We start from the raw sequence: 24,990 nt of genomic DNA, 5'->3' as shown, positions 1-24,990 counted from the left end.
AATAAACCAAAATAGGGAGAAGATCACTAAAAATACATAAAATTATACCAAATACCAAGAGAATTGCTTTTTTTTCTGTTAGTACTGACAAAAAGAGTGAAAATGTACTAATAAAAAATTAGCAAACTAGTGATTTTGCCATTTACAAATTTTGCAATGGACATAAATGGTTTTAAATATCTTTAATAAAGAATATTTGTGCTCAGTAATATAGGTCGAGTCCTTTTGTTTCACTGAGTAAAACAAATGCTTTTCAATTGTGTACTTCATCTTTTTTAGTGAGCTTATGATCTGGGACATGACAGTATTAAATGCATATAATTCAGTAAATATTAAATCAAAATTGGTTATCCATTGTAATGTATGACTATAAATACACATGCTCAAATGCTCTTTAAATGATTAACTAGGGGAAGTGTAACATATTTTTTAGATCCAGACATCAGAAAGAGGACACTGATCATGTTTTTAGTCTTAATAAATGGCAACCCATGTTAACTTTCTCCTTAACATGCTTTTACATCTTACTCTCAAGTTTTCTAAAAATAACTAGAGAGAGAGAGAACAAATGAGGGCAATTGGGTTCAAGAAACTACCTTTCTTTTCAACATTTATTTGAATTTGTCTTTGTCCTCCAGGTTGAAAATGGGTATGTCAAAAGACTTAAGAATATTCCTTAGAGAGCACCTGGTTAATTTATTACGTCATAAGGGGACCTGAAGGCGAGAATAGTTAAGAACTATGTAAATCATTTTCCAGTCTAAGCAAACATAAAAACCCACTGGCATATTTTGATGTGATTAATCTCTGTTAAGGAAACACGCTATATATTTAACTTATTGCCTATTGCCTTATCACTAATGATGTAAGAGCTTATATTTGTCATAAAAGTTAACTGTGATATTTCTCATCTTGCTCAGACCCCTCTATATCAATGAGTCTTAAGTGATTTTAGTGAGAAGATCACTTTGTGGGACAAAAGCTGCAAAGGACGGATTGCTCTCTGACTTGTTTCTGCTTATTATTCTTATTCGCAATCATTAGACCAGGCTTTTTATGAGCTGCCAGGGAGATGGGTAATAAACTTAATTATTGTGAGCTAAGCACTGATTCTTATGACAAACAAAAGCATAATTTCTAGCATGGTATAAATGAGCCCTGCAATAGTTCAATTACAGGTTCCCTGGACATCTGTGTGGCTCACACTTGGTATTTAAGTGCTTTTTGGGGGCATCCATGTGGTTGAGACCTAGCAGAATGGAGCTGAGGTATGGAGCTTCAGCCACAAGAAGTGGGGAAGAGTAGAAATGATATTAATAACTGCACCTTAGAATTCCCTGATTTAGGGTCAAATCGTTTATTGCTAAGATAAGCGAAAAGCTCATTAGGTATCATGAACATATAGGAATCAAGGCCTCAAAGCATTATATCCAAGTGGGATTTGGAATGAAACTGGTGCCATTCCACTTAACTTGAATATGTCAAATGAAATCTTAAATAGTTGGATGAGGTAAGCTAGAGAACAAAATGGGGAACAAATATACCCTAAATAGTATTTTAAAAATAAATAGTTATAAAATATGCCATAAGACAATCTGAATTTAAATACAATTAATACATTGAAAAATATTTATCCCTAAAATATACTTTAAATAATACAGCAAAATGAAAAATAAAAAAAATTGTAAGTTAATTAGCATCTTTACACCCATAAGCTTATTATGGTCAAATAGCACACACCCGTCTGATAAACTTAATTCTCATTGAACTACCCCATAAGTGTAATGAAATATCCTACTTTATTAGAATTCACTTTTGACAAATTCATGAAGCAAGTAGCTAACTCCTTGAGTTGTACCATGTATCACTCAATCTTCTATTATCTGAACATGAAAGTTTTTCCATTTAATTTTCTTAGACTTAGCTTTGGTTTTATAAACCTGACCTATCTATGAGGTAAATTTTTGCTGTTCTGGGTCTGCTTGTCTGAGTGAGTTTTTTCGGTGCTCAACTGGTTCTTCACTCAGTTTAAACTGACCAGTTAGTCTGGCATGATTTTGTCGAGTAAAATGTTTGATTATAGCTCCAGCTACAGCACACAGTAAAACTGAAGACATCCATGTGTCTTGTTTCCTGAGTCTGTTAGTAATTAAAAAAAAAAAATTAATGCTCCCACTGCCAGCCAACTAGTAAATGAATTCAATGGGCTAAGTCACTTAGAAGTACCAAGGCATAAAAGATACAAATTCAATTCTTTTCCTCATTTCCTCCTCTTAGAAGCCTGGGTAGTCTCTGTGAGAGGAAAAGGTATAATAGAGGTAAGGGGAGGGAGTATATCCCTTAACACTAAAGTACTAAAAAAGAACATTGGGAAGTGAGAACAATAAACACTTGTGTGTCTTAAGAAGGTGAGCACAGGCAATGTGAAAAAAAAATTAAGAACAAAAGCAATGAACTAATCTTCAAAATATTCTGAGAATTCACTGAAAAAACTTGAGCACATAATTTAACCTAGAAATTCTCAGTCTCAGGGTATTATTACTAGTGTTTAGGAAAATTAAAATGGTAATTTGAAAAATAGCATTCCTTATCTTTTGTAAATAGGGATATATTTCTAGAAAAATATAAACATTATACAACTCTAATTGTTAAATTAAAAAATGTTAAGTACCTTGAATGATAAGGAGATTCAGACGTTGTGTAATTTTATAAATGGTCTACTTCTTGTGATAAGCTAAATGCTTTTTACTTCTGTCAAAAGAGAGTATTCTATCTAAAAAGTAGGATGGGTATTTAGGTGTTTTCATGTTAATCACTAAAGTATGAGGGTAGAATACAAACTAAAGTTACAAATAGTAAAGTTGCAAGTTAACCAGGCATATAAATCCACTTAAGAAACAAAATCTAAATAGCCAAGGAGTCAAAAGTTATTGTGCCTTCTTCATAAAGATACTTAAAATGAGGAAGAATATAAATTAACAAAACAAATTAACAAAACACAAATTAATAAGAAATTATTTACAAAAGTAAAAAAAAAATCAAGTGCAAAGGCAAGGGTCTGATTTAGTTGTCCACTAAACTGTTTCTAGCCTTGTATTTCTGCAAGTCTGTTCAGTTCTTCTGATTCAAATTGCTTTAAACACCATCTTGTGGACAAAAGGAGGTATATCACAGGTTTTCAACAGATGAGAAAGACTGCAGAAAAGCTAAATCTTATTTAACTCCTAAAACATATTCATAAAAAAATATTTTATAATCCAAACATCAAATGACATTTTTTACAACATATCTTAAGATAATTACTTAATCTCTACAATAAGTGACAAAAATTGTATTTCAACAACGTCATGAAATAGAGAAATAAGCATATGGGGTTAAAGTCATTAAATTACTGTGATCACATGGTGAAAGATTTCAAAGGTTAAGACTGGCTGTGTTTCTCTTATGGTTAGTAAAAAATAGTTAATGTCCTCAAATAGGAAGGAACAATGAACACACTCATGAATCATTCTTCCTTTTTCTTTAGATTCCAAAGGCTATGAATATTAATTGAAATCATATCTTGTTCTTTGCATGGAAAGATTTCTATCTGAAAGTGTTAACTGATCTTGGTATAAACTGTTACACTGGAATCCAAACATACTTATATAGAGCAAACCCAGTTTTAATTACTAACTGTCATCATGACCTATAATTACTCTGGAGTCTAAACAAGAGCTAATTCAGGACATCTGGTAATTCTTCTTCCCTGCTGTGGACACTACTGACATCTTCTGAAAGTAAACAAATAACAATGCTTTGGAATGGAATATAATGATGTAAGAGAGTTTGCAACCACCAAGTTATTTAGGGGAAAATTTCCCACCCTACTTTGAGGCCTTAATTATCCACTTTATTAATATTAAGGGAATTAGGCAATTGCCATATGTCCACTTCATTTGGTGTATTAGCTGGGCCCAGCCATTCTCGTCACTCTTGGTTGCAGATCATGTGAGATAAGAACAAGCGTTGGCAGGTAAATGATACGGTAGGGTGAGAGGGGCTTGTTCCATGTGGACACAGTCCCATTTCTCTACTTATGCCAAAGGTAGATTAAGTCATGCAGCAGTTATAAAAAAAAATGGGCTTGAATCAATGAATTCTACTTTGTAATATGCATCATATGACATGACATTCCCCATACCCCTTAAATCACCTGAATAAATCCAAATTCTTGAAACAGGAATAAACCAGCTCAGCATTAACGGAACTTAAAAAAAGAAAGGTTCCTAAATATACAATTTGTAAGAAAGGATGCATGACATATTCTGTGGAATAAAAATGAACAGAATTTATAAAACAAGAAAATGAACTGAGTCTTTTTACGCATATGTTAGACTCAAAGAAAACAAAGAAAAATACATTGATCACCATCAGCAAAAAAAAGTTCATGAAGACATGAAAACACTAAAATAAGTACTTCTGGATTAGCAAAGAGGCAAAAGGATAAAAAACCTATTAATCAATGTGAAAAAATAATCCTTGAAAACATATAAAATGTGTAGCTTCATGACAAATTCAAGTACATTAAGGAGCGGCAGAGGAGTTGTAAGCTTTTAGAAAATTCAAAAAATTAAAGTTCAACAAATTAAAAGCTCAAGATATACACATAGCACCAGATTTTGGGTCTGTATACATTTTTTGGAGGGATAAAGTATCATTTTACTAAGAAAATGCAAATGTATATTCCAATTGTGTAAGTCTAAAACACAGCACCATTGTAGGTATTGCACAGGAAAGAAAATGAAGAAGAAAATCAATTTAAAGTTAAAAGCATTTGAAATAAATAAAATAACCTCAGAGAATAAAAGAAACAAACTTGGGATTTGAATATACAACATAATTCGATACGAAATAGCTAGAAGGCTGTATGTACGCACAGCCATGTAGACAGGGCCTGACCAGCGGTTCGTTCATCCATAACGAAAACCAGTTCAAATCATGGGTGCATTTGAACAAAAGCCTCCCTACACAACCCCGTTCACAGGTTTTTCCAATTTCAGTGGGCTCACCTTTCTAAATTCATTTTTCAATTAATACGTAAAAGCAACCATTCTAGCCTGTTTTAGCCAAACTGGAATCTGCACTGCTGTTTGAAGAGATGGGGCCTCATTTCCGTGGCAGGAGGACTCTGGGTATCCTGCTCACAGCATCTGTGGGACCCACTACTTAGATTTCGGCAACATCCTCATGTCCAATGTTTTAGAAAATCAGTTGTCTTCAGCCTCTCAAAATAATGGACGGCTAGGCAATAAAAATAGCATTCAGTAAGTATCTGGGTTGGTGATCATTGTACCGTCATTCCCTGTCAGAGGACATGGTCTTTACAGTGCCTGTTGTTTCCCCTGAAGTTACTGCTAACTCTTTGGTCTGAGTGCTACTTGCATATCCGGTCCCATGGCTTTCCTTTGCCGCCCTGTACCTCTTTCCGCAGCCTCTGGAGAACAGTTTCTCCATAAGAGCTTCTCAATACACATCTGCAGACACCACACAATCATCCTCTAGGCCAAGGGGTTTCTTTCCCAAGTGCCACAAATCCCGTCCTTTGTTCTGATGGCCAGTTCTTGTCTTAAAATCTGAGAATGATCCGGTTGGAACCGATAATGGATACAAGGGCCCAAAGACCTTGCTAGGCCATTTAGCTTCAAAGGTACCAAAGACAGCTTGATGCCTTCACCATCAAACACCTCTTAGGGAAAACAGCCTTTTGTTTCCCAAATGAGAAACTCAGTGAAGAGACTGCAGTGTTGGGCTTTTCTTGTGGAACTCTTGTACAATTGGACTTTGTTCCCCTCTTTTCATGCAGTACGTATTCATGCCAGTGGTGATTGCTTTGAACTGAGCTCATTATACAGAATTAACAAAATCATTTCAGTAGTTGGCTATGGTAGGTTTTGAGCTCCCTGATAAAATAGCCTCCTGGGTTTCTTCCAAAATGAGTTATGAAGTGAAGCTCTTATCGCCTACCTATTTCTCCACATAAGCAGGATGGATATAAGGTGGTACAAGTATTCTTTGGCTACAAAACGTAGTCAAAAAACATTGAGCAGAAGCAATGCAGTATGTCAAAAAAGTTGAAATCTTTAGCAATGATGGTAAATGTAAGCCCCAAGAAAACTTTAAGTCTGAAACTTTAAAATTCAGAAATCAAAGGCCAAATACAAGTTGATGAGACTAGAAAATGTACATCACCATCAGCCTACTAAATCATAAGATGTAATTTCATCTAGAAGAAGAACTAATGACAAGATTTGCTTGTGTTTTTCATAGAAGATCCTGAATGAAAATCATAGCAGTGGTGAAGCAAAACATATGGAATGAATTTGGGAAAAGCTAAAAATGCTGATATCCCAATTACTATAAGAATAGGATTCCGATTGTTTTTAATGTCTGGCCTACCAAAAACAAATAAAAAAAGCCACCCATATATCATGAGGGTTTGATAGTATTACGATAGCTCCAATGCCAAGTCTTCCTCAGGTGTGTTTATTTCCCACCTGTCCGCTGACGGGCATGAGACACAGGATAGAAGCAATCTTCTGGATTACATCTTCCACTAGGTCCTGGGGGGCCCTGGGGACCTGGGGCACCTGGTGAGCCTGGCAAACCCGGAGCTAATGAAATAAAAGACCCCCATCAGAATGCAGATCACTTATGGCTCTTCCTCCCTCACTCCAACCAACACGGGTCATTCAACTTCACCTGTAGCAACATATATGGGCCACAGGCGAGAAGGTGTGGTTCCTGTTTTTAGAGGCTTGCTTGTGTTGTGAAGATAATATCACTATTACCTGAAGTCCCAGGAAGACCCGGGCTCCCTGGAAGCCCAATTCCAGGCTCCCCTCTTTCTCCTTTCTGTCCTCGGTAGCCTAAATGAGAGATACATAAAAAGAGAGACACAAGAAGTAAGAGTGTTCTATGGCAACAGAGCGCATGCAAGAATCATGTTCTTAGTCTATAATATTTATGTTGTTCCTTCACTTAAAATGAATGGCATATTGGCTATCTGTTTTGCATTATAATCATTTTAGGCTTACAAATCAAACAGACTAGGTGCAACAGGCAACGAGGATCTTAGAAATATGCAGCTACTGTACAAGTTCCAGCTAGTCAAACTATGGATGGTGAGATTTTTGGCACTGAAAATGATACCTAAGTAACTCAAATCAATCATTCATATCATCTTTCAAATAGCTATGACAAGGTGCGTGAACCTTTCCAATAAGAATTCTGACTGGGGGGTAGGTACAGGCTAAATATAAGAAGTGTACTGAAAGAGTTTGCTTAATATGAGGACAAGATGATATGACAACAAGAATGTGGACCTTAGTCCAAGAATTAAAGGGAATGAAAGGAACAAAAATTCATGATTTTAATAAATGACAGTAAGAGTGCGAGTATTATGTAAATCCATCAATCTCAGAAGTCGGGAGAGGACAAATCAGGTCTTTGTTCAAATTACTTACTGTAACAACATTACATGCTTTCTAAGGAAAGTTAAAACAGCAACCTCGTGTTTTAACATAGGTGTCCCAGTAGTTCTTTAGAAAGCAAGGACATTAAGGGATTCATCTAAGCTCACTTCATCAATTTAAGATTCTTTAACCAAAATGAACTAGGTCTAAGATCTGTATACATATTAAGATAAAATCATTCTTATTCTTGATTGTACTTGTTGTCACCTGAGCTAGACGAATGCAGAGGAATTTATGCCTCTGGGAGCCCTTATCTCTGCTTTAATAAAGCAGAAAGACAAATACCACATGATTTCACTTACATGTAGAATATTAGAAACAAAACAAATAACTAAACAAACAAAAGTGGAATCTGACCTATAAGTGCAGAGAACAAACTGGTTCTAGAGGTAGATTCTAGATGGTTGCTAGTGGTAGGAGGGGTGGGAGAATGGGCACGATGGGTGGACAGGAATGGGAGATACAGGCTTCCAGTAATGGAAAGAGTAAGTCACAGGAATAAAAGGTACAGCATAGTGAGTATAGTCAATGGTATTGTAACAGTGTTATATGGTGACAGATGGTAGCTACACTTGTTCTGAGAACAGCATAATGCAGAGACTTGCTGAATCACTATGTTGTACACCTGAAGCTAACATAACATTGTTGTGTCAACTGTACTTAAAACAAGAGAGATCAAATTGTAAAATAAATAAATAAATAAATAAATAAATAAACAAATAAATGGCATAAAACATTTTTTATCTGTGTTTTGTATATTGGCATCCATGTAAGTCTTTGTTTTATGAAAAGGTTTTGTGGCTATAAGAGTTTCACGATGATGGTAAATAGTTTCATTTCCAACTTTCCATACTTGAACAACAACTTAAAGACAACTCTTAGTCCCAAATGAACAAAGCTGTCATGCAGAAACATGCAAACATACAACAAAGATAATAAGGAGAGTATCTCAGTAGGAAAAGTAGGTCCTGACCTAGTTGTGCCTTTTTGTAAAGGTGTATTATTACAGCAAAATACAGTAAGAGGAGAAATTTTAATGTTTTCTATGAGCAGTATGTAAAAGAAATTATTTCCAATAATTTGAGAATTAGACATCAGTTTTGGGGTTACCATCTTCATTTTTCATTGACCATGCAGTGTATACATTATAAATGAAATAATATTAGCAATGTAATCCCCACACCATTATTTTTTGACTTTGGAGGTATCACAAGATCATAAATGTGAAAACAGTGGAAAAGAAGTAAGTAAGTAAGTAATTGAACAGTAAGTAATTTGAACATATTTTGAGATGCATATTGGAAATACATCCAGTGGGAAATTTTCACACGTTTATACCTGAAAACTGTTATAGATATTCAATACAATCCTAGATTTGAGAAATAATAGTGGTTGGAACATGTGGCATGATATTTTAAGTTGATACATATTCAAATTTTAAATATTACCAGAATTTCTTTTATATAAGTGACTTTCATTTAATTTGTGTGAACAACAAGGAAGAATGCTTATAGTTAGGGTCATTTGAAAGCACTCTTCAAATTCCATTATTTAGACATTTCTACAGTAAAATAACATTTGTTACATGAGGTATATTCATCCTGGTCTATTATGAAAGATTGAAAAGTTGACCCTTAAGTTATTTCAGTAAGTGCTTAAGACCACAGGCTAAAGAAATGAGGAAGAAAGAAAAAAACATTATGACTTTTAATTATGAAGTGTATTAGCAAGACTGTAACACAATTCCAAATGGAGACCATATCTGCTAAAACCTACACATTCAAATTCAGCTATCATATTTTAATATAATGCAAAAATTTATTTTTCCATGTGGATTTCGGGGCATATAGTATCACAAAACAAGAAACAGTAATTCGTGTATTTATATAATAGGGTAACATTTACATTTCTCCTGTCAAATGCAATGATTTATTTGTACAAAGCTCTCAGTTCATTAGGTTAGTAACTATCTACTACTGCTGTTGAATTGTACAAGCACATGAGAGCTTTTATTCTCATATTTCCTAATAAGGTCTCAAGCTAGTTTCTTACGAAGGCTGCCTTAAAGCCATAGGGTCTTACTTTATAATTATTTCACAACAAAACTTCAGAGAGGAATGCTAATAAAGTCCATAAGAGCTTTCCTGTTTTCTAGAATTAAGCTTTTTACCCCTTTAGGCCTCTCTTGAAATTTGGAAAAAAATAAAAGGCAGCTCTGTCAATGGATATGTATTTTCATGGCCTATAAAACTGCAGGTGACAGTGTGATATCACTGTAACTTATGTAGGAAAAGAAAACAAAGAAGTGTCCTAATCTACAGCATCTAGATATAGTAGTCATTCAAGAAACCTGGTGCTTGTTGTAGTTTGGATGATAGACTTCATGTATTTTCAGTAGAGATTTCTGTGTCAACCCCAGCTGTGCATCTGTATGCGTACTGGACAAATGGAGCCATGAAGTGTTTCCAACATTTTGGCGGGGGGAACAATTCTTCATGTGGGGCCCTGCAGCACACCTTACAAGCTATTCAGCCTCCTCGGTCCCAGCCTACTCACAGACTACAGTGCCCCTCAGTGATTTTGCCACACACGCCTCCCATTTCCTAAGGAACTTACCGCTACAAAATCTGAAAGGTCAAATCTGTATCAGTCAAATGAACTATGCTGTGGGTCACTGGCTGACAAGTAACAGAAGGCTTTCTTCATTATAAACCAGTAACAGCAAAGCTTTAAAAGTTCAAACGTGAGAACAACTATTCCCAATAGTGTCTTTTCAAAATGGATAGGGGACACATGGAGTGGCTGGATCTGTTTCCTCCTGCTAACTCCACATCTACTCACCGGGTGGGGTTCTTTCTGAAATGAATAGGGCTTTAAAGTGTAGCATCTGCCCTTCAGAATTTTCACAGAGGTGGAGAATCAGTTGGATTTGGAAAAAGTTTAAATAAATTTCTTTCTCATAAAACTTGCCCAGGAGGATAAGATCTGTTAGGAATATTCGCCTCTCTTGTTTGTATATGGAAACCCAGCTGGATCATGCCACTCAGGCTTCTCTGATCCTAGTGTGGCATATCCTTGCTCACCCCTGGTGCACAAGCAATCAGGCCCTACACCACAGATCTGAGGTGGGAATGAACACCAAGAAAAGTTCTCTCAGTGTGCAGAGGGGAGGCAATCATCTGAATCCCACGGGATGGTTAAGATATAAATCTGTCTGGAAATGCTTTTGAATTAAAAAGACGTCAACAATCACCCTCTTTGGGGATTCAGGGAAAATGCAAATGAAGTGTCTCAACTCAGAATCATGGTGGTCTCTATTTTCACTGCAAGAAGACCAGGGCACCAAAAGAGGATCCACAAGTTTTCATTATCCGAATCACGGTAGGAGAATTACATCCCTTTTTTTTTTTAACTAGGATGGAGTACTTAACATACTAGTTGAACATATGCATCAACCTTCTTATTGCTCTCTGCACGTCTCCTACTTCTCAGGACAGACATGGGAAACTCGGCAGACCCCTTTAAATTTCTGTCTTGCTCTTAAAATAGTAAGATGGCAAAGCACTCATTCTACATACACATTCCAATACAAACCAGTTGATTTATTTTTTTAAAAAAGTTTATTTACTTTTGAAAGAGAGAGAAAGAGAACATGAGCTGGGGAGAGGCAGAGAGAGAAGGAGAGAAAGAATCCTACATGGGATCCTTACTGTCAGTGCAGAGCCCTGTGCAGAGCTTGATCTCATGAAACTTGAGACCATGACCTGGGCTGAAATCAAGAATCAGATGCTTAACCAACTGAACCACCCAGGTGCCCCCAGACCACTTCATTTTAAGTGAAAATGGATTTCTTTCCTAAAAAAAATACTGAAAAAAAAGTCTCTTGGAAATTTCAGAAGAGCCACCATCAACCGGAATCCATGAGTGGGCAGAACACGCTGTGCTGTGCTTGGTGCCCACACTTTCTTTCCCTTTCTGTGCTGCATTTCTCACTTCCTTCTTTTCTCAAACTCAATCATGGTGTGTCACGAAGAGGACTAATTCAGCCAACAGCATCTGATGCCTGCAATGGATACTAGGGTAACAGTTTTATATGCATTTTGTTTCTTTTCTTTTGGAGAAAACTTTGAAATCAGGCACAGCAAAACTTTGAACTTCATCTTCTCAACACTTCATGTCTATTTCTCTCCCAGAGAAAAACCCTTCAATTACTTATGAACCCTTGGAGAGACACCAAAGATCAAATGGCACCTCTTGTTTTCTTTTTTGCAGCAAGATTTCTTGGTGGCTTTATCAGCATAGCATGACTATAGGCAAATATTCCTTAAAAGTGAACCCATTTTATGTAAGTTGTATTTTTCTGCTGCCTTTCTAGCAAATTTAACAAATACTAAAAAGGAGCTATCATATGAAAGTTGAGGAGGCACCTGAGTTACAAAGATATTGTCTGTTACCAGAAACTCCACAGTGGGACACCAAGTTTTGTCAATTTTAGGTATATGTGCTTAGGGACGAGCACAAGTTTTGTTAATTTGACTAAATGTTGGTTTTAAAAAAGTTGGAAATCATGTGGGGAAGTCCTTTCAATTCAAGCATTGCATCCAAAAGCCTTATCAGGAGTAGAAGTAGTCTAGAAGATTTCTTAAGCAAAATAGATCCCACAGAAATCTTCTGCCAAAGGGAAGGTAAGTAGATTGGTGAATAGAAGACTTTTTCCAAAAGCTTCACTGACATGGCTGACTTTGCATTGCTTCTGACTAAGTCTTCCAGATGGGCCTTTCTGTGGGGAGGGAGCCTGGACACAGGTATTTGTGTGGATAGGTGACTCCAGTTTCTGAACTATTTTCCTCGAGAATTCAGATTTTTCTATGTTCTTGTCCTCTGAAACTACAACTGTTTGAAACAGCAGTCCATATTTTTTCTGCTATTGGTGTTAACAGTTCTTATCCATCATGTGGCTTGAAACATCACCCATCTTTAGATGGGCTTTCAAGCTCTTTGTTCCAGGTTCATAGACTATGACTTCAGAATAGACCCAACTAGTGAAAGGTAAGAAAATACCCACCACACAACCATGTACACACAGAAGGCCACACCTGATTCTATACACATTCTTCCAACTATTGGCCAAAACTCTCTATGATCTAAGGGAAAGGTAGAATATTCTGTTTAGTTTAGGAGAACTAGAATGATGCTACTGTTGTTTTACATTGTGCTAAGTAAACCAAAAGCCTTGTCAGCTGTGACTGAAGGGTAAGACTCTAACAGACCCTGTGATTAGAGATATAGTTATTGTTCTTTTAGGGGCGGAGGCGCCTGTCAATCACTTGGGCACTTCCTAAGGAAAACCAGGCTCATGTTACAGAGAAGCAGTAGGAAGGACAGTGAACTACTGAAAGAAAAAGAATTCTCTGCATATATAGTATTTTGGAATGTATTCCTATGTCGTTTTGATGTTCGCCTCTGTTTTCTCCTTTACACAAACTTCTGATTATTTCAAGGATCATTGAGCTCCTCCATGGTAACACAGGAAGAAGAGTTTCCCTGGTTTTATCTTTCATGGTATGTACTCACTGGATTTAAAATTTCCTTATCAGAATTGCGGATCCCCTAAACAGGGCTGATTTGGCCTCTCTGCCAATTGCTAACCATATTTATAGAAAATGGCCTTGTGAGCTTTAGTCAAGCTATGTTCAAAATCATGTCTTTGGTCAAGCTGTCATCAGCGGAACAATAATTTTTTGCCAATTTAGTGAAGTTTTGCTTTAAAAATTTTTAGAAACCATATTAAGAAGGATTCTAACGTTTCTCAAAATTTTACTTGGACTTAAATCATTACTTACAGTAGCATCTCGTAAGACCCTTTCCTCAGTTTCTTCAAGATACTACGATGATTCTTGTTGTTGTCCAACTTACATCAATAGGGAGGCATAAACAATGCTGATTCCCACAAAATAATGATATATAAGCCCACATTGTTGGTGTTATTCTTATAACAAATATTATTATCAAAATACATTTAGATTAGCAGGTAATTATTAGTCAGTTTTAAGCTTGACATAGTAATAGTTAAAAATTGACTTCTAGAATGTCAAATATTAACAAAATAGTCTATATTTATTCATTACCTATGTTTGTGTAATGTATATATATAATATATATTATATAGATACATAGATACACATATATTTTTGCTTTAAGTGTGATTAACATGTTCTAACTACTGAGCTTTAAAAAGCTGGTAAATAAATATTATATCTGAAAACTTACCTTGAGGTCCAGGGTCTCCTGGTGGCCCAGGTAATCCATCCTTTCCTGGTGGACCAGGCCTCCCGTGAGCTTGAGCAGCCAACATTGCTGCTGGCAGCTTGAGCTGAGATAGGAACACAGCCATCCTCTCTTCATTTATGAAAGAAAAAAAATACAGCATGTAATAGAAATATTTTTACATCAAAATTTTTCATTTTTTTACATGAAATTCAACAAAAAACAGTCTTATTTGGTTTTCAATTTAAGTGCATCTAATTTACTAACTGGCCTGACTGCTGAGAGCTGTTTTGTTGATTGGTCAAACAAACTGGATTGTACAAAGTTGTCTGAATATAAATGAAGACCACCTGTGCCAATTAGACGGTCTGAGAATTTTCAGTGCTTCAGAGATGTAGCAAGTCTACTGGACAAAACACTAGCTTGGAATCTAATTAACCTTTGGTAATGACTTGTGGCTAGAATTTTAGGTTTATATTAAAAGATGGTTTTAATAATAAATTTAACTCACTTTCCAGCAATGTTGTAAATGTATGTGGTCATTTAAAATATGTTTATGAATTCCTGACATTCTTTTCCAAATGGAATTAGGCTCTGCCTATTCTTGAGTCTGCGCTGGAGTTACTCTCCATTTCAAATGAGTAGAGGAAAGCAGAATTGACAGTATGCAAGTAGGGAAATTAAGTCATAAAAGGCACCATGGTTTCCTGGCTGCTCTCTCTCTTGGATTGCTCAGAGTGAGACTGCTCACTCTGGGGAAAGCCAGGTGCTCTGTCGTGAGGGCATTTAAAAAGTCCCATAGAGAGTCCCACTTGGGAAGAACTGAGGCCACCTGCCAACATCCACATGAGTGAACTTGGAAGTGGATCTTCCGGCCCCAGTCAAGCCTTCAGATGACTGCAGCCCTGGCTGACATCCTAACTGGAACTTCATTATAGACTCTGAGCCAGAACCACAAAATTAAACAACCTTCAAGTCCCTGACCCACAGAAAATGTGAGATTATAAATGTTAGTTGTCTTAAGCTACTGAAGTTTTGAGGTATTTTCTTATGCAGTAAGAGATAATTCATAGGATATGTGACACTTTATATCCTTGAATAAAACTGCATTATTAATAGATTTGTACAGAAAAAAATGGTCATTGGCTCCATGTTCACTATGATTTCACTGTTTAATTTCTATACTGGGAAAATATTGTACTTTGTTAACAACTAAAATTTGCCTCTTAAAAAAATGTCTATTATATACCCTCAATATTATCCTTTTTTTTCTGGTTTGATTTCCAGTTAGTCCCATTATTCAGTCATGATTTTAGTAGGGAGTATGCTAATTGGGCCAAGGGAAAAAAAGGTACAGATGAGCATGGTCTCACTAAATTCCATTTGTAGACAGAGTAAAAATAATAAAAAGTTTCCATACATTTCTGTGAACCTGAAGAAAACACTGAAACTAAGACACACAAGTTATGAGAGGTTGACAAATTATCCAGAACATTTAGAAATGTCAATAAAAATAACAATCTTTTGTAGGTGTTGAGTGATGTGACCTTTATGAATTGAATACTTCCCCAAAAAGCAATGCTGCCTTCCCAAGGGACATATTGTCATTTGCCCTTTTGTTCATTCACCAAACTTCCTGGAACTGTTTGGTGAGTGAACACTGCTGATCTAGGTCCTAAAGGAAGAATCCAGAGAGGGAAGTGAGGACTGATTAAAGGGGCTTCTATAAGGTGAGTTCAGTCACCTTAGGAAGTAGGTGAGTACTTCCTATAATGGAAGTATCATTATGGGTGGCACAGGTGTCATGCAATTATTAATACTATACTTAGACACTTATTAATAAGTCAGTAATGCTTTGCATAAAAGTGAGTTGTTACAGAACATCAGAGTACCAATAACTCATGAAATTGAAAGGATCTGGAAACTGAGGAAGTTCAAAGAAAATGGAAATGCAAAAATATAAATAAGAATTTTCACTCTAAAATAAATTCCTAAACAAGACAAATCATTAATTACATTAATTAAACATCCTCTGTAAGCAGAGCCCTGTATTGGGTATTTTATACTTTCTGCATTAAGTGCTCTTGTTCAGGAATCCCAAAGAAAGCCTGAAAGAGAGTCTCAATCTATACCAACTACTATTCATGTTTTATAAGCCCCATATGCTATAAAGATTATTTGCTGATAAACTTTATTTTATGACTAAAACTTGTTCTGTATTTTAAGACATTCCTTCTCAGAATTGCGTTTTTGAATGATCATTCCAAGATTGCACTTATTATTATTGACTTCTTAGTTATAAATCCCACATAGGCCATTGTCCAGTTCAGTTTTTCCTCAAAACCATAGTCAATATTTTACTACCTTAGAAATTAATTCTAGTGAAATCATTAATGCAAATTAATCCAAAGCCCATTATAAATACAATCTATCATTGGATTCTTTATTTAAATTTGCTTGGTTTGTTTATGTTTTATATATCTCACATTTAACATATAGAATATAAGCATAACTAGATTAAAAACATAACTAGATTAAAAACTATGAGATCATGACCTGAGCCGAAGTTGGACACTTAACCAACTGAGCTACCCAGGTGCCCCATCAGTACAATTTTTCTTAATTTGAGACATATCTCCTTGAATACCTTCAATGTCTAAACACAAATATTCACAGTACTAGTTTTTTTCCTCTTTAATGTCTGAATTGAATTTACAAGTAATTTGCTTTAGGTGGTTTTTAATATTTTTAGTAAAACAGAATTCTTTTAAATAGTTACTTCTAGCTGTGAATTATCTAGCTTTAAGATACACTAAGAAATAGTCATTTAGCAAAATGATAATTACTTCTTCTGAACCTTATCCTAATGCCCTATAATTTAAAATAATATGTTTTTGAGCCTCTAAATAAATTGTTAAGACCTGTATTCTTAATTGCCTTTCTTCTGTTTTCAGTGATCTTTGTTCAATTAAACTGTTTTTGGGTATGCTTTCTAACGAGGCAGGAAATTGAAGAATTCAGATAGGAGCTTATGTAAACCAAACACATATTCTATCTGCCAATGCAAACCTACAGCAGTCACTCTAACAAAGACCGATGACTTGCCTTCCTCAAAGAATGGGCTCATCAACATAATGCAGACATTAATATTAATGTGTTGGTAAACTATATTATGGGGAGAGTGAAGGGTCATTCAGACGTCATCTGGCCCATGTCTACCTTCTATTTCACAGACAGAGTCTGTAAATATTTTGAAACAGAAATTCATCGTTTTTTTCTGATGCCTACTCAAATGTTTAATTGCCCATTTTCTTGTACAGCTTCAACTTACTTTCTTTTGTAATTCTATTATAAAAACAGAAAGTAGTTAATGAGTATTTCCCTTGGGAAATCAGTCATCTACTTGATCAGATTGTTACCTCTTAGCCTTCAGGTTAAATAACTTTTACTCATAGACTTGGTAATCTGTTTTGTAAATCACTTTTTGGCTTTACTATTTCAGGGCTTTTCCATACTTCTTTTAAATGTGGAAACCAAAATTAGATACGGTTTTATCCTAAGGGGCAAAAAATATCAGGAGAGTAATTTCCTTTCATATCTTAAATAATTACTTTCTAGTTTCATTTTAACTGTTAGTTCCACAGTATCATTTGGTGGATTCATATTCATTTTGTGGTTCATCATAACCCAAAGGTTGTTACTGCTACATTTATTTCTGGCCTAATCCTTTGCTACTTTTGGAAGCATGTTGCATTGAAATGTTATTGTGGGTAAAAACAGTGGATGAAACACAAACACATGCACGTGAATCCCTGTAAAGCAATAGGAAGGCAATTTTTAAAGATGTAAAAGCACAAGAATGGGGAGAATATGAAAGAAGACAGCACAACAAAATTTTGGAGGCATCAGGAAGTGACGCTGAGAACTAGATAGCTGAGTGACAGATGCCTTAGCGGACTCAAGAAAACCAAATCTTTATGCTAGAAACTGAGAAACAACCTGTTTTAAATCACAAAATCCTTAAGAGGCTCAAGAATTGGCAACACAAGTTACATCTGAAGGTGCGGTAAAGGAGGGAGAACTAAAATAAGAATTAGCTGAAAGCCTGTTTAAGAAGTAGTCTTAGAAATTCCTTTCTCTATACAGCTAGGTAGTTGTTCCTTCTCAAACTTAGGAAAAAGCTGAAGGTAACTGAAAACAAGAAGAATAAATGAGCATTTATATGCTCAGTGCTTAGGTCCTACCCTTATTCTTCTACTTTGCTCTCCAAATGCTGACAGCCAGGCAGGAAATGGAAATATTTCCTCTGGGGAATCCAGCTGGGCTAAGAGGAAAGACTTAAAAACAATGAAATAGAAGGTCTCTCAATTAAAAAGCTCAGTTAGGCTATCCTACAGTGAGGCTCATGGTTGGCAAGCCCCACCATTCACTTATAACTTTCAATTAGGGTTTCAGAATGTACTCTTTTGTATAAGCAGACAACCAAGGATTACTGGCACTAAGGAAATCTTATAAGCTGAACAGCAGACCCAAACAAGGAAGTGGAAAGAAGCAAATTGAGAGATATAGAGACTATGCTGTGGAAAATATTTAAAAAGATATATTTATATTTTCAAGATGTGTATCTATCAGATGATGTGTATATCTATAGGATGTATATACATACACATATATAAATTAGGATCTTACTTGTTGAGATGCACGAGAAGATGTTACACTTGAAACAGAACAGGATTAATACATATTCATACCTATGCACACACATATCTAGGAAATAAATACTTGGAAAATGGAGAAAACATAGGTAAAGGGGCTTTCCTGGATATTGGATTTGGACGTAGAAATACAAACCAAGAGAGCCAGATGTGTGTGCACATTCCTGCACAGGTAGGCAAATTCTTCCTGTGTGTTGATGTAAATGCCCAAGTATAACAGGGTGGTGTCATAGTAGGAATAAAGTTTCTCATATCTGACAAGATCCTAATTTGTGTGGGTAGCTGCAAAGCCCTCATAAAGCCAAAAAAAAAAGCTAAGTTGAGACACACAGCATCTTCCTCCACTCTGTGCTGTCATCTTATTTGCAAAAGGATTTGCCATAGGGAATTGAATCTGATTTTAGATTGGGCATATATTTGTGTGTCATGATTCACCAGAAACCTGGGCTTGGGGTTGGTAGGAAAACACCATGGGTAGGTTTAAGTTGGGGCATCAGGAGGCTGCAGGAGGGCTTGGTGGCCTGGGGAATAGCCCAAAGTGTGAGGTCTGTGGGAGGGGGCCACCTGGGAATCTCTGAAGGGAGATAGAAAGCTCCATGAGGAGAGCCCAAGTTTTGGGTTTTGGTCTAGGCTTCACTAGAGGCTCCAGTGTGGTCCTCTACTGACAGGATTATAAAGTGGGAGAGCAGGATCTCTGGAGGACTCCCTTGAGCTCCCAGAGACAGTCTATGACTTTCTGGGCAGAGAGGGAATTGCCCCTGAGGCTGTAGATGTGCAGGGGTGAATGGGGAAGAGACAAACGCTAGCTGCCACTGAGCCCACTGTCTTGTGAAAGGACTAAGAGGGAGGCAGATGCATGCTGCTTAACAGTAACTGTTGTAACATGTGAAGATTAGTCTTTGCTTTTATAGAGAAAGCTTTCTGAAAGGGAGAGAAATGTGACCCTGGAGCTCTATGATTTGTGAAAATGGAGTTGTATTTTTTTCTTCTTTTTGTAAATGGTATTCAGAAGCCATGGAAAAGTGACTTCCAAGTGGAAAGTTAAATGGACTGAACTGGAATAATCTTGGGACAAATGAACTAAAGTGCTAAGTAACCAAATCCTGGGTTTTAGACACAACTTTGTTTGGAAGAAAGTCGTGCTGGACTGGTACCAACAGAGATAAAGGGAGAAGAGCGATATTTGGAGTCTCAAAGTCTACGAGTCTTGGGAAAAAGTCTCCTTGTGGGCCACCTAAGAATATGGTTTAGAGGCCAAGATGTATGACTTCAGAGGGACCTAGCCAGGCTGAGAGAGACTGAGGGAGGTGGTAGGAGAGATGGGGCAGAAGTTAGAGGAGACTTGGAGGACACTCAGCACTCTTACTTAGCTTACTGGAAGGCAGGGAGTGATGCTGACGGGAAGTTGGGGCAGGACAGCAAAGGGGGAGATCACAGACTTAGAAGAAAGTGCAAGCCACATCAACCTGCCCCAAGGTAGAGAGAGAGTGTCCCAATTCTCCTGATCTCTCTCCTCAGAAGGCCAGTCCTTCACAGGAGTAACCCCACAATGGCCTGAAAGTGGGCAGCATGAAACTTTCTGTGGGTGGAAGGAGCATGTCTGGTCTGCTGAATGCATGGGGCAGGCTACCAGGGGCCATGCCTTTATCCAGTGTCCACTGGTCATGCAAAATGAACACCTTCCACATCTTAAACTAAATCTAAAGTCTTTTAGGAAACTGAAGTTCCATATTAAAGCTGCCTGAGATAAAACATAATTGACATTAGAGCCCATGGAAATTAAGAGTTAAAGGAGAATTTTAGATCACAATTCACATACGTATTTGTTTGCATTTTCTTTCTGTGATCATGTCTACTAAATGTGTGGATGCTATCTGGATCCTAGAGGTCCTGTGTCCAGGGCTGGGTACAAGGACATGCCATCTGTGCAGTCACACAGGGTCCCCTTGCTCACCTACACTTGGAATAGTGTCCAGCTGTGGCTCTCTTATAATTCATAACCATTTTTGAATAAGGGCACCTACATTTTTATTCTGCATTGAGTCCTACAAATTAGCTGGTCCTGTCTATGCCTCTATATTTTTCAATGTTTCCCTGGAAACCTTAAGATGCTTTTTTCTTTTTCAGACAGTTGATGCTTGAGGAATGCTTGTTGAGAGGGAATGTTTGTACTGCAAATTTTGGAGGCTTTTTCATGATGCTAGGTTCAAGGATCAAAAAAAGAAAAGCAATAAAAAAGGATTTCTAAATTTAAGGGCAACATTAAAATTATAAAGAGAAAACTGGTAGCTCAAAATAATAAAAAACCCCCAGCATACAATAGTATTAGTGACCTATCATGTCAGAGCATGGTAAAGATGCTTAGTAGAGATCAATGTAAATTGAAATCAACAGCATGAATTACCTTTAAAAATCCATTTTTTCCCTATTTTGTCATTGAAGCAGCTAAAGTCCCTGTGTTATTCTGCTCTATCTCTAGTGCTCATCAGAAATAAGATAATGTTCACTCAAGTACCAAGATTTTGGTCTCTAATACTAATTACTGCTGGAAATAATCAAAGCTTCTTGTAGAATAGCTAATTCCATGGTTGCAGTAGAAAGACTTATAGTGAGCTCGAGGCATTTGGTGATCTTATTCTTTGCAAAATTCAGTAATATATATTTAGCTTAGCAAAGAAAGGATGCTTTGCAAAAGGAGCAGGGACCATGAGAGCCAATGTGGATTCATTTTTTAAAAACAAGAATTCCTCATTTTATTAAGCTCACAGTTGAGGAGAGTGATCATGAGTTTAGCAAGTCATTTGACAAAGTCATGTGAAATCTTGTGAACAGATAAAGAAAATGTAGAGTGGATTTTAGAAAAACATGGATTCAGAGCTCAGTAAAACAATAAAATGGAATTTACAAGTGAACAGGAGGAATGCAATGGCATTAAGAAAGCCCTGACCCTTGACTCTTGACTCTTTCCACATTTCTATCTACAGATGAATGACGACATGCTTATAAAATTTGGAGATAACACAAAGGTATGAGGCTCAGCCAACCTGCGCTACAGTAAGACAACATCGCACAAGATATCTTCCGTTTGTGACAATGTGTAGTCACAAACCATTTGAAATGTAATAGGAAGAAACACAAAATCACAAACTTAGATTTTAAAAATGGACACAGTATACAATGAAAAACACCTAAACTTAAAAAGTTTGTATAAAGAAGATCCAGAGTTACTAATTAATTGAAAATTCAAAATTGATTAAGGCTTTTTTTTTTAAAGGAATGCTATCTTAGGCAGCATTATTGAAGTGTCTATATCAAGGGTTAGAAAACTTTCTCTGCAAAGGGTCAAATATCTAAGGCATTTCAAGCTATCCAATCCCTATCATACCTAGTCAATTCTGCTTTTGTAGCATGAAAACAGCCAGAAAAAATTCATGAAAGAATGAGCCTGACTGTGTTCCAATAAAACTTTATTTATAGAAACAAATTTGAATTTCAGATCATTATCACATGTCATGAAATACTCTTTGGATTTAAAAAAAAAAAACGTTTAAAAATGTACTCCCTACCCACCTCCCCACCCAAAAAGTAAACACCATTGTCAGCTTGTGGGCCACACAAAAACAGGTGGCAGGTGAATTTGGCTGGTGGGCCATAGTTTGCCGATCCGGGGTCTAGATCAAAACACACTGTACTCTGCCTTGGTCAAAATACTCCTGGGTGAATAACGGTCATTTAAAAATTAAGTGTTTCTCCAGGGTGATGATGGTGGAGGAGCTAACTACACTTACACCATAGAAAAGTAAGGAGAGGTACCATGGATATGGAAAAATACTGTAGGGGCTGTCATGTGAATAGAGGAAGATACTTTACCTGTGCTGTTTAAAAGACCAGGAATGATGAGAGGAAGTTACAGAGAGGCAAATTTAACTTAGCGTAAGGCAGAATTTTCTATCAGACAGAGGTGATCCATCATTTAATAGGTTGCCTCTTCACATTGGTGTTGCACGGCCATCTTTGAGAGCGTGCTGAAGGGATCCCCCACAGTGGATGGGAAGTAGTAATTGGTAAAAAATTCAGAAATGTTTATTAAGCAAATCTAACCTTCAAAAATCCTTAGAACCTCTTGATTAATGTATTTCTTTATTTCTTCAAATGAAACCGCATCAGCCTAAAAAAGGGGGGAAAGGTCTGTTAGAGCATAGCACAAGTGAGTAAAGAATAGAAATACCGGGTTGGTGTGCATACTTGAAACTTCTATAGAGATATGTTCATCAAGCAAAATGCTTTTGGCAACTGACTATAGGCAATAAATATCTTTGTTTTGATCAAATGCTCGAAAGAATTGAAGTGCTTAATTGCTTTAAAAGCTGTGGCCTGGAATCATAACCAGTGATTCGAACATATTTCTTATTAAATGGAGAAGCATGGTTTCATATGATAAGGAAAGACATTTCCTATTACTTCATCTTCTGAAGTTACAGAATTTGAACAATGTTATCATGACATTAATATCCCGGGCACAATTTAACTTCTAACCAATCCCTGGAAACTGGTAAAGTCACTATCTAACTGATACTATGTGTCTCCACAGGAAGAGAACTCCCAAGTATACTGGATTATTTTTTAAAGTGTTTTATTCATGGAATAAAACTAAGTTTTACTCATTTTATGGTACAGTTTCTTCTGTCATTCACACTTTGTAGGCGTATTTGTGTTAAGCAATTTTCTTTTTTTAATAAAAATATGGGACATGAGAAAGGGAAGTAGGTAAATGATGTCAGTTGAGTTTTATCCCCTCAACAAATGAAGCTCCATGAATTTGGCAAAGAATCTAACATTTATAATAGTAATATTTTACGGTGGTATCCTGATATTTTTAAAAGAGAGCTATTATTTTTCATGATGGTTAGGATTTCAAAGTATTTTATTACTCTTCTTCTTTTTTTTTTTTTTTTTTTAGTGGTTATTATCCAGAGGTATATGTGTGACATTAAAGACAATGTGATGGGCTCATAAAGTGATGATTTCTGTAGGACAGAATAGGTCCAAAAATGCTCTATTTCAATATTTTATTTTCATTGTATATGGGACATACGAACCTGAATTAATGCATCTACTACCAATTACTGACACAGCACAGAGAGCTCATTATACAGGCTTTATTCAAGTAGAGCTTAGGGAGAATGGATAAAAATAAAGAGTCTGAATATTGTGGGAATGCCTAATTGGCCCTCCACCTGGTATTGGCTAATCATTTGAGGACAGCATGTCCTTAACTCCCTGCCCTCACTTCAGGACTCTCCTTTCTCCCTGACAAGGATGTCTTCTGATTAAGTTCCTCTGTGAATGGCCATCCACCACACCTCCTGAGGATATTAATAATAACATGGGCTTTCTTAACCAAACACTCCTTCTTGGCCTGTCTTCCACTTTAAAGTATCATTCAGGGTAGGTTTGTTGTTCTCATAGGCAACAAATAGAGTTTTAATGTAAAACAGACCTATGTTATCTGTGTAGTGTAAGGAGACATTGTCATAGTATTTAAGAGCATGGCTTTGGAGTCAGTCAGACCTGGGTCTAACCCATGAAATAACTGTGACCCTGAACAAGTCAACTCAGTTTTTGCATTTGTAAAAGTGGGACAGACAGGGCACCAATCTTCCTAGCTGTGAGGATCTACTAAGTTAATGTATAGTAAGTACTTAGTGGAGGATCTGGTACATAACCTGAAATAAATGACAGCTATTGCTACCCTTGTGGAGACAACTTTAGATTAATTTTATTTCTTTTACAAGGAAAATAAGATAAAAACAGAGAGGGAGGCAAACCATAAGAGACCCTTAAATACAGAGAACAAACTGAGGGTTACTGGAGGGGAGGAGAATGGGTGGATGGGCTATATGGGTGATGGGCATTAAGGAGGGCACTTGCTGGGATGAGCACTGGGTGTTATATGTAAGAGTTGAATCTCTGGGTTCTACTCCTGAAACCAATTCTACACTATATGTTAACTAACTTGAATTAAAAAAATTTTTTTTAAATAGCTAAATAAATAAATAAATAAACAAGCAAACAAACAAACAAATTATGCATGTTTTCATTGTAAAAGGGATACGTGGTCAATACTAGCCAGGAGCTCCTGGAGCTCTTGGCACTACTCACCGGGGTACCTGGGATGCCTGGATTGCCGGGAGGGCCTTGGTGCCCGGGGGATCCCGTGGAGCCCTTGTTTCCTGGTGGCCCCACAGGACCTATGGCTCCCTTCATGCCTGGAAGGCCTGGTTTTCCCTGTTCACCTTGTGGGCCTCTGTCTCCTGGAATTCCCTGATCACCCTGTTGAGGAAAAAGTTAATAACACATTAGCTGTGGTTAAGAGCAAGGATCCTGGATTCATCCTGGCACTTACTAGCTGGGGGACCTTGGACAAGTGAATTAAGCCCTCTGTGCCCTAGTTTCTTCTCCCATAAAGTGCAGGGTGATGGAGTCAAGTCAAG

The 24,990-nt window shown here is 36.7% G+C and overlaps 1 protein-coding gene across 1 annotated transcript in view; it reads right to left on the bottom strand.

Moving 5' to 3' along the window:
- Nucleotides 1-6,446: 6,446 nt before the first annotated feature.
- The window catches only part of COL19A1 (collagen type XIX alpha 1 chain), a 354,142-nt gene continuing 335,598 nt past the window's right edge, over nt 6,447-24,990 (bottom strand). The window contains exons 47-51 of the mRNA XM_047860196.1: nt 24,659-24,829; nt 22,598-22,664; nt 13,785-13,913; nt 6,831-6,908; nt 6,447-6,653 (exon numbers count right to left, since the gene is read on the bottom strand). Coding sequence (XP_047716152.1) covers nt 6,526-6,653; nt 6,831-6,908; nt 13,785-13,913; nt 22,598-22,664; nt 24,659-24,829 — 573 coding nt within the window. The 3' untranslated portion in view covers nt 6,447-6,525. The remainder of the gene's footprint in view (nt 6,654-6,830; nt 6,909-13,784; nt 13,914-22,597; nt 22,665-24,658; nt 24,830-24,990) is intronic.

This window comes from Prionailurus viverrinus, chromosome B2, assembly GCF_022837055.1.
Source record: "Prionailurus viverrinus isolate Anna chromosome B2, UM_Priviv_1.0, whole genome shotgun sequence".
Lineage (NCBI taxonomy): Eukaryota > Metazoa > Chordata > Mammalia > Carnivora > Felidae > Prionailurus > Prionailurus viverrinus.
This window is presented reverse-complemented; position numbering and strand designations above follow the sequence as displayed.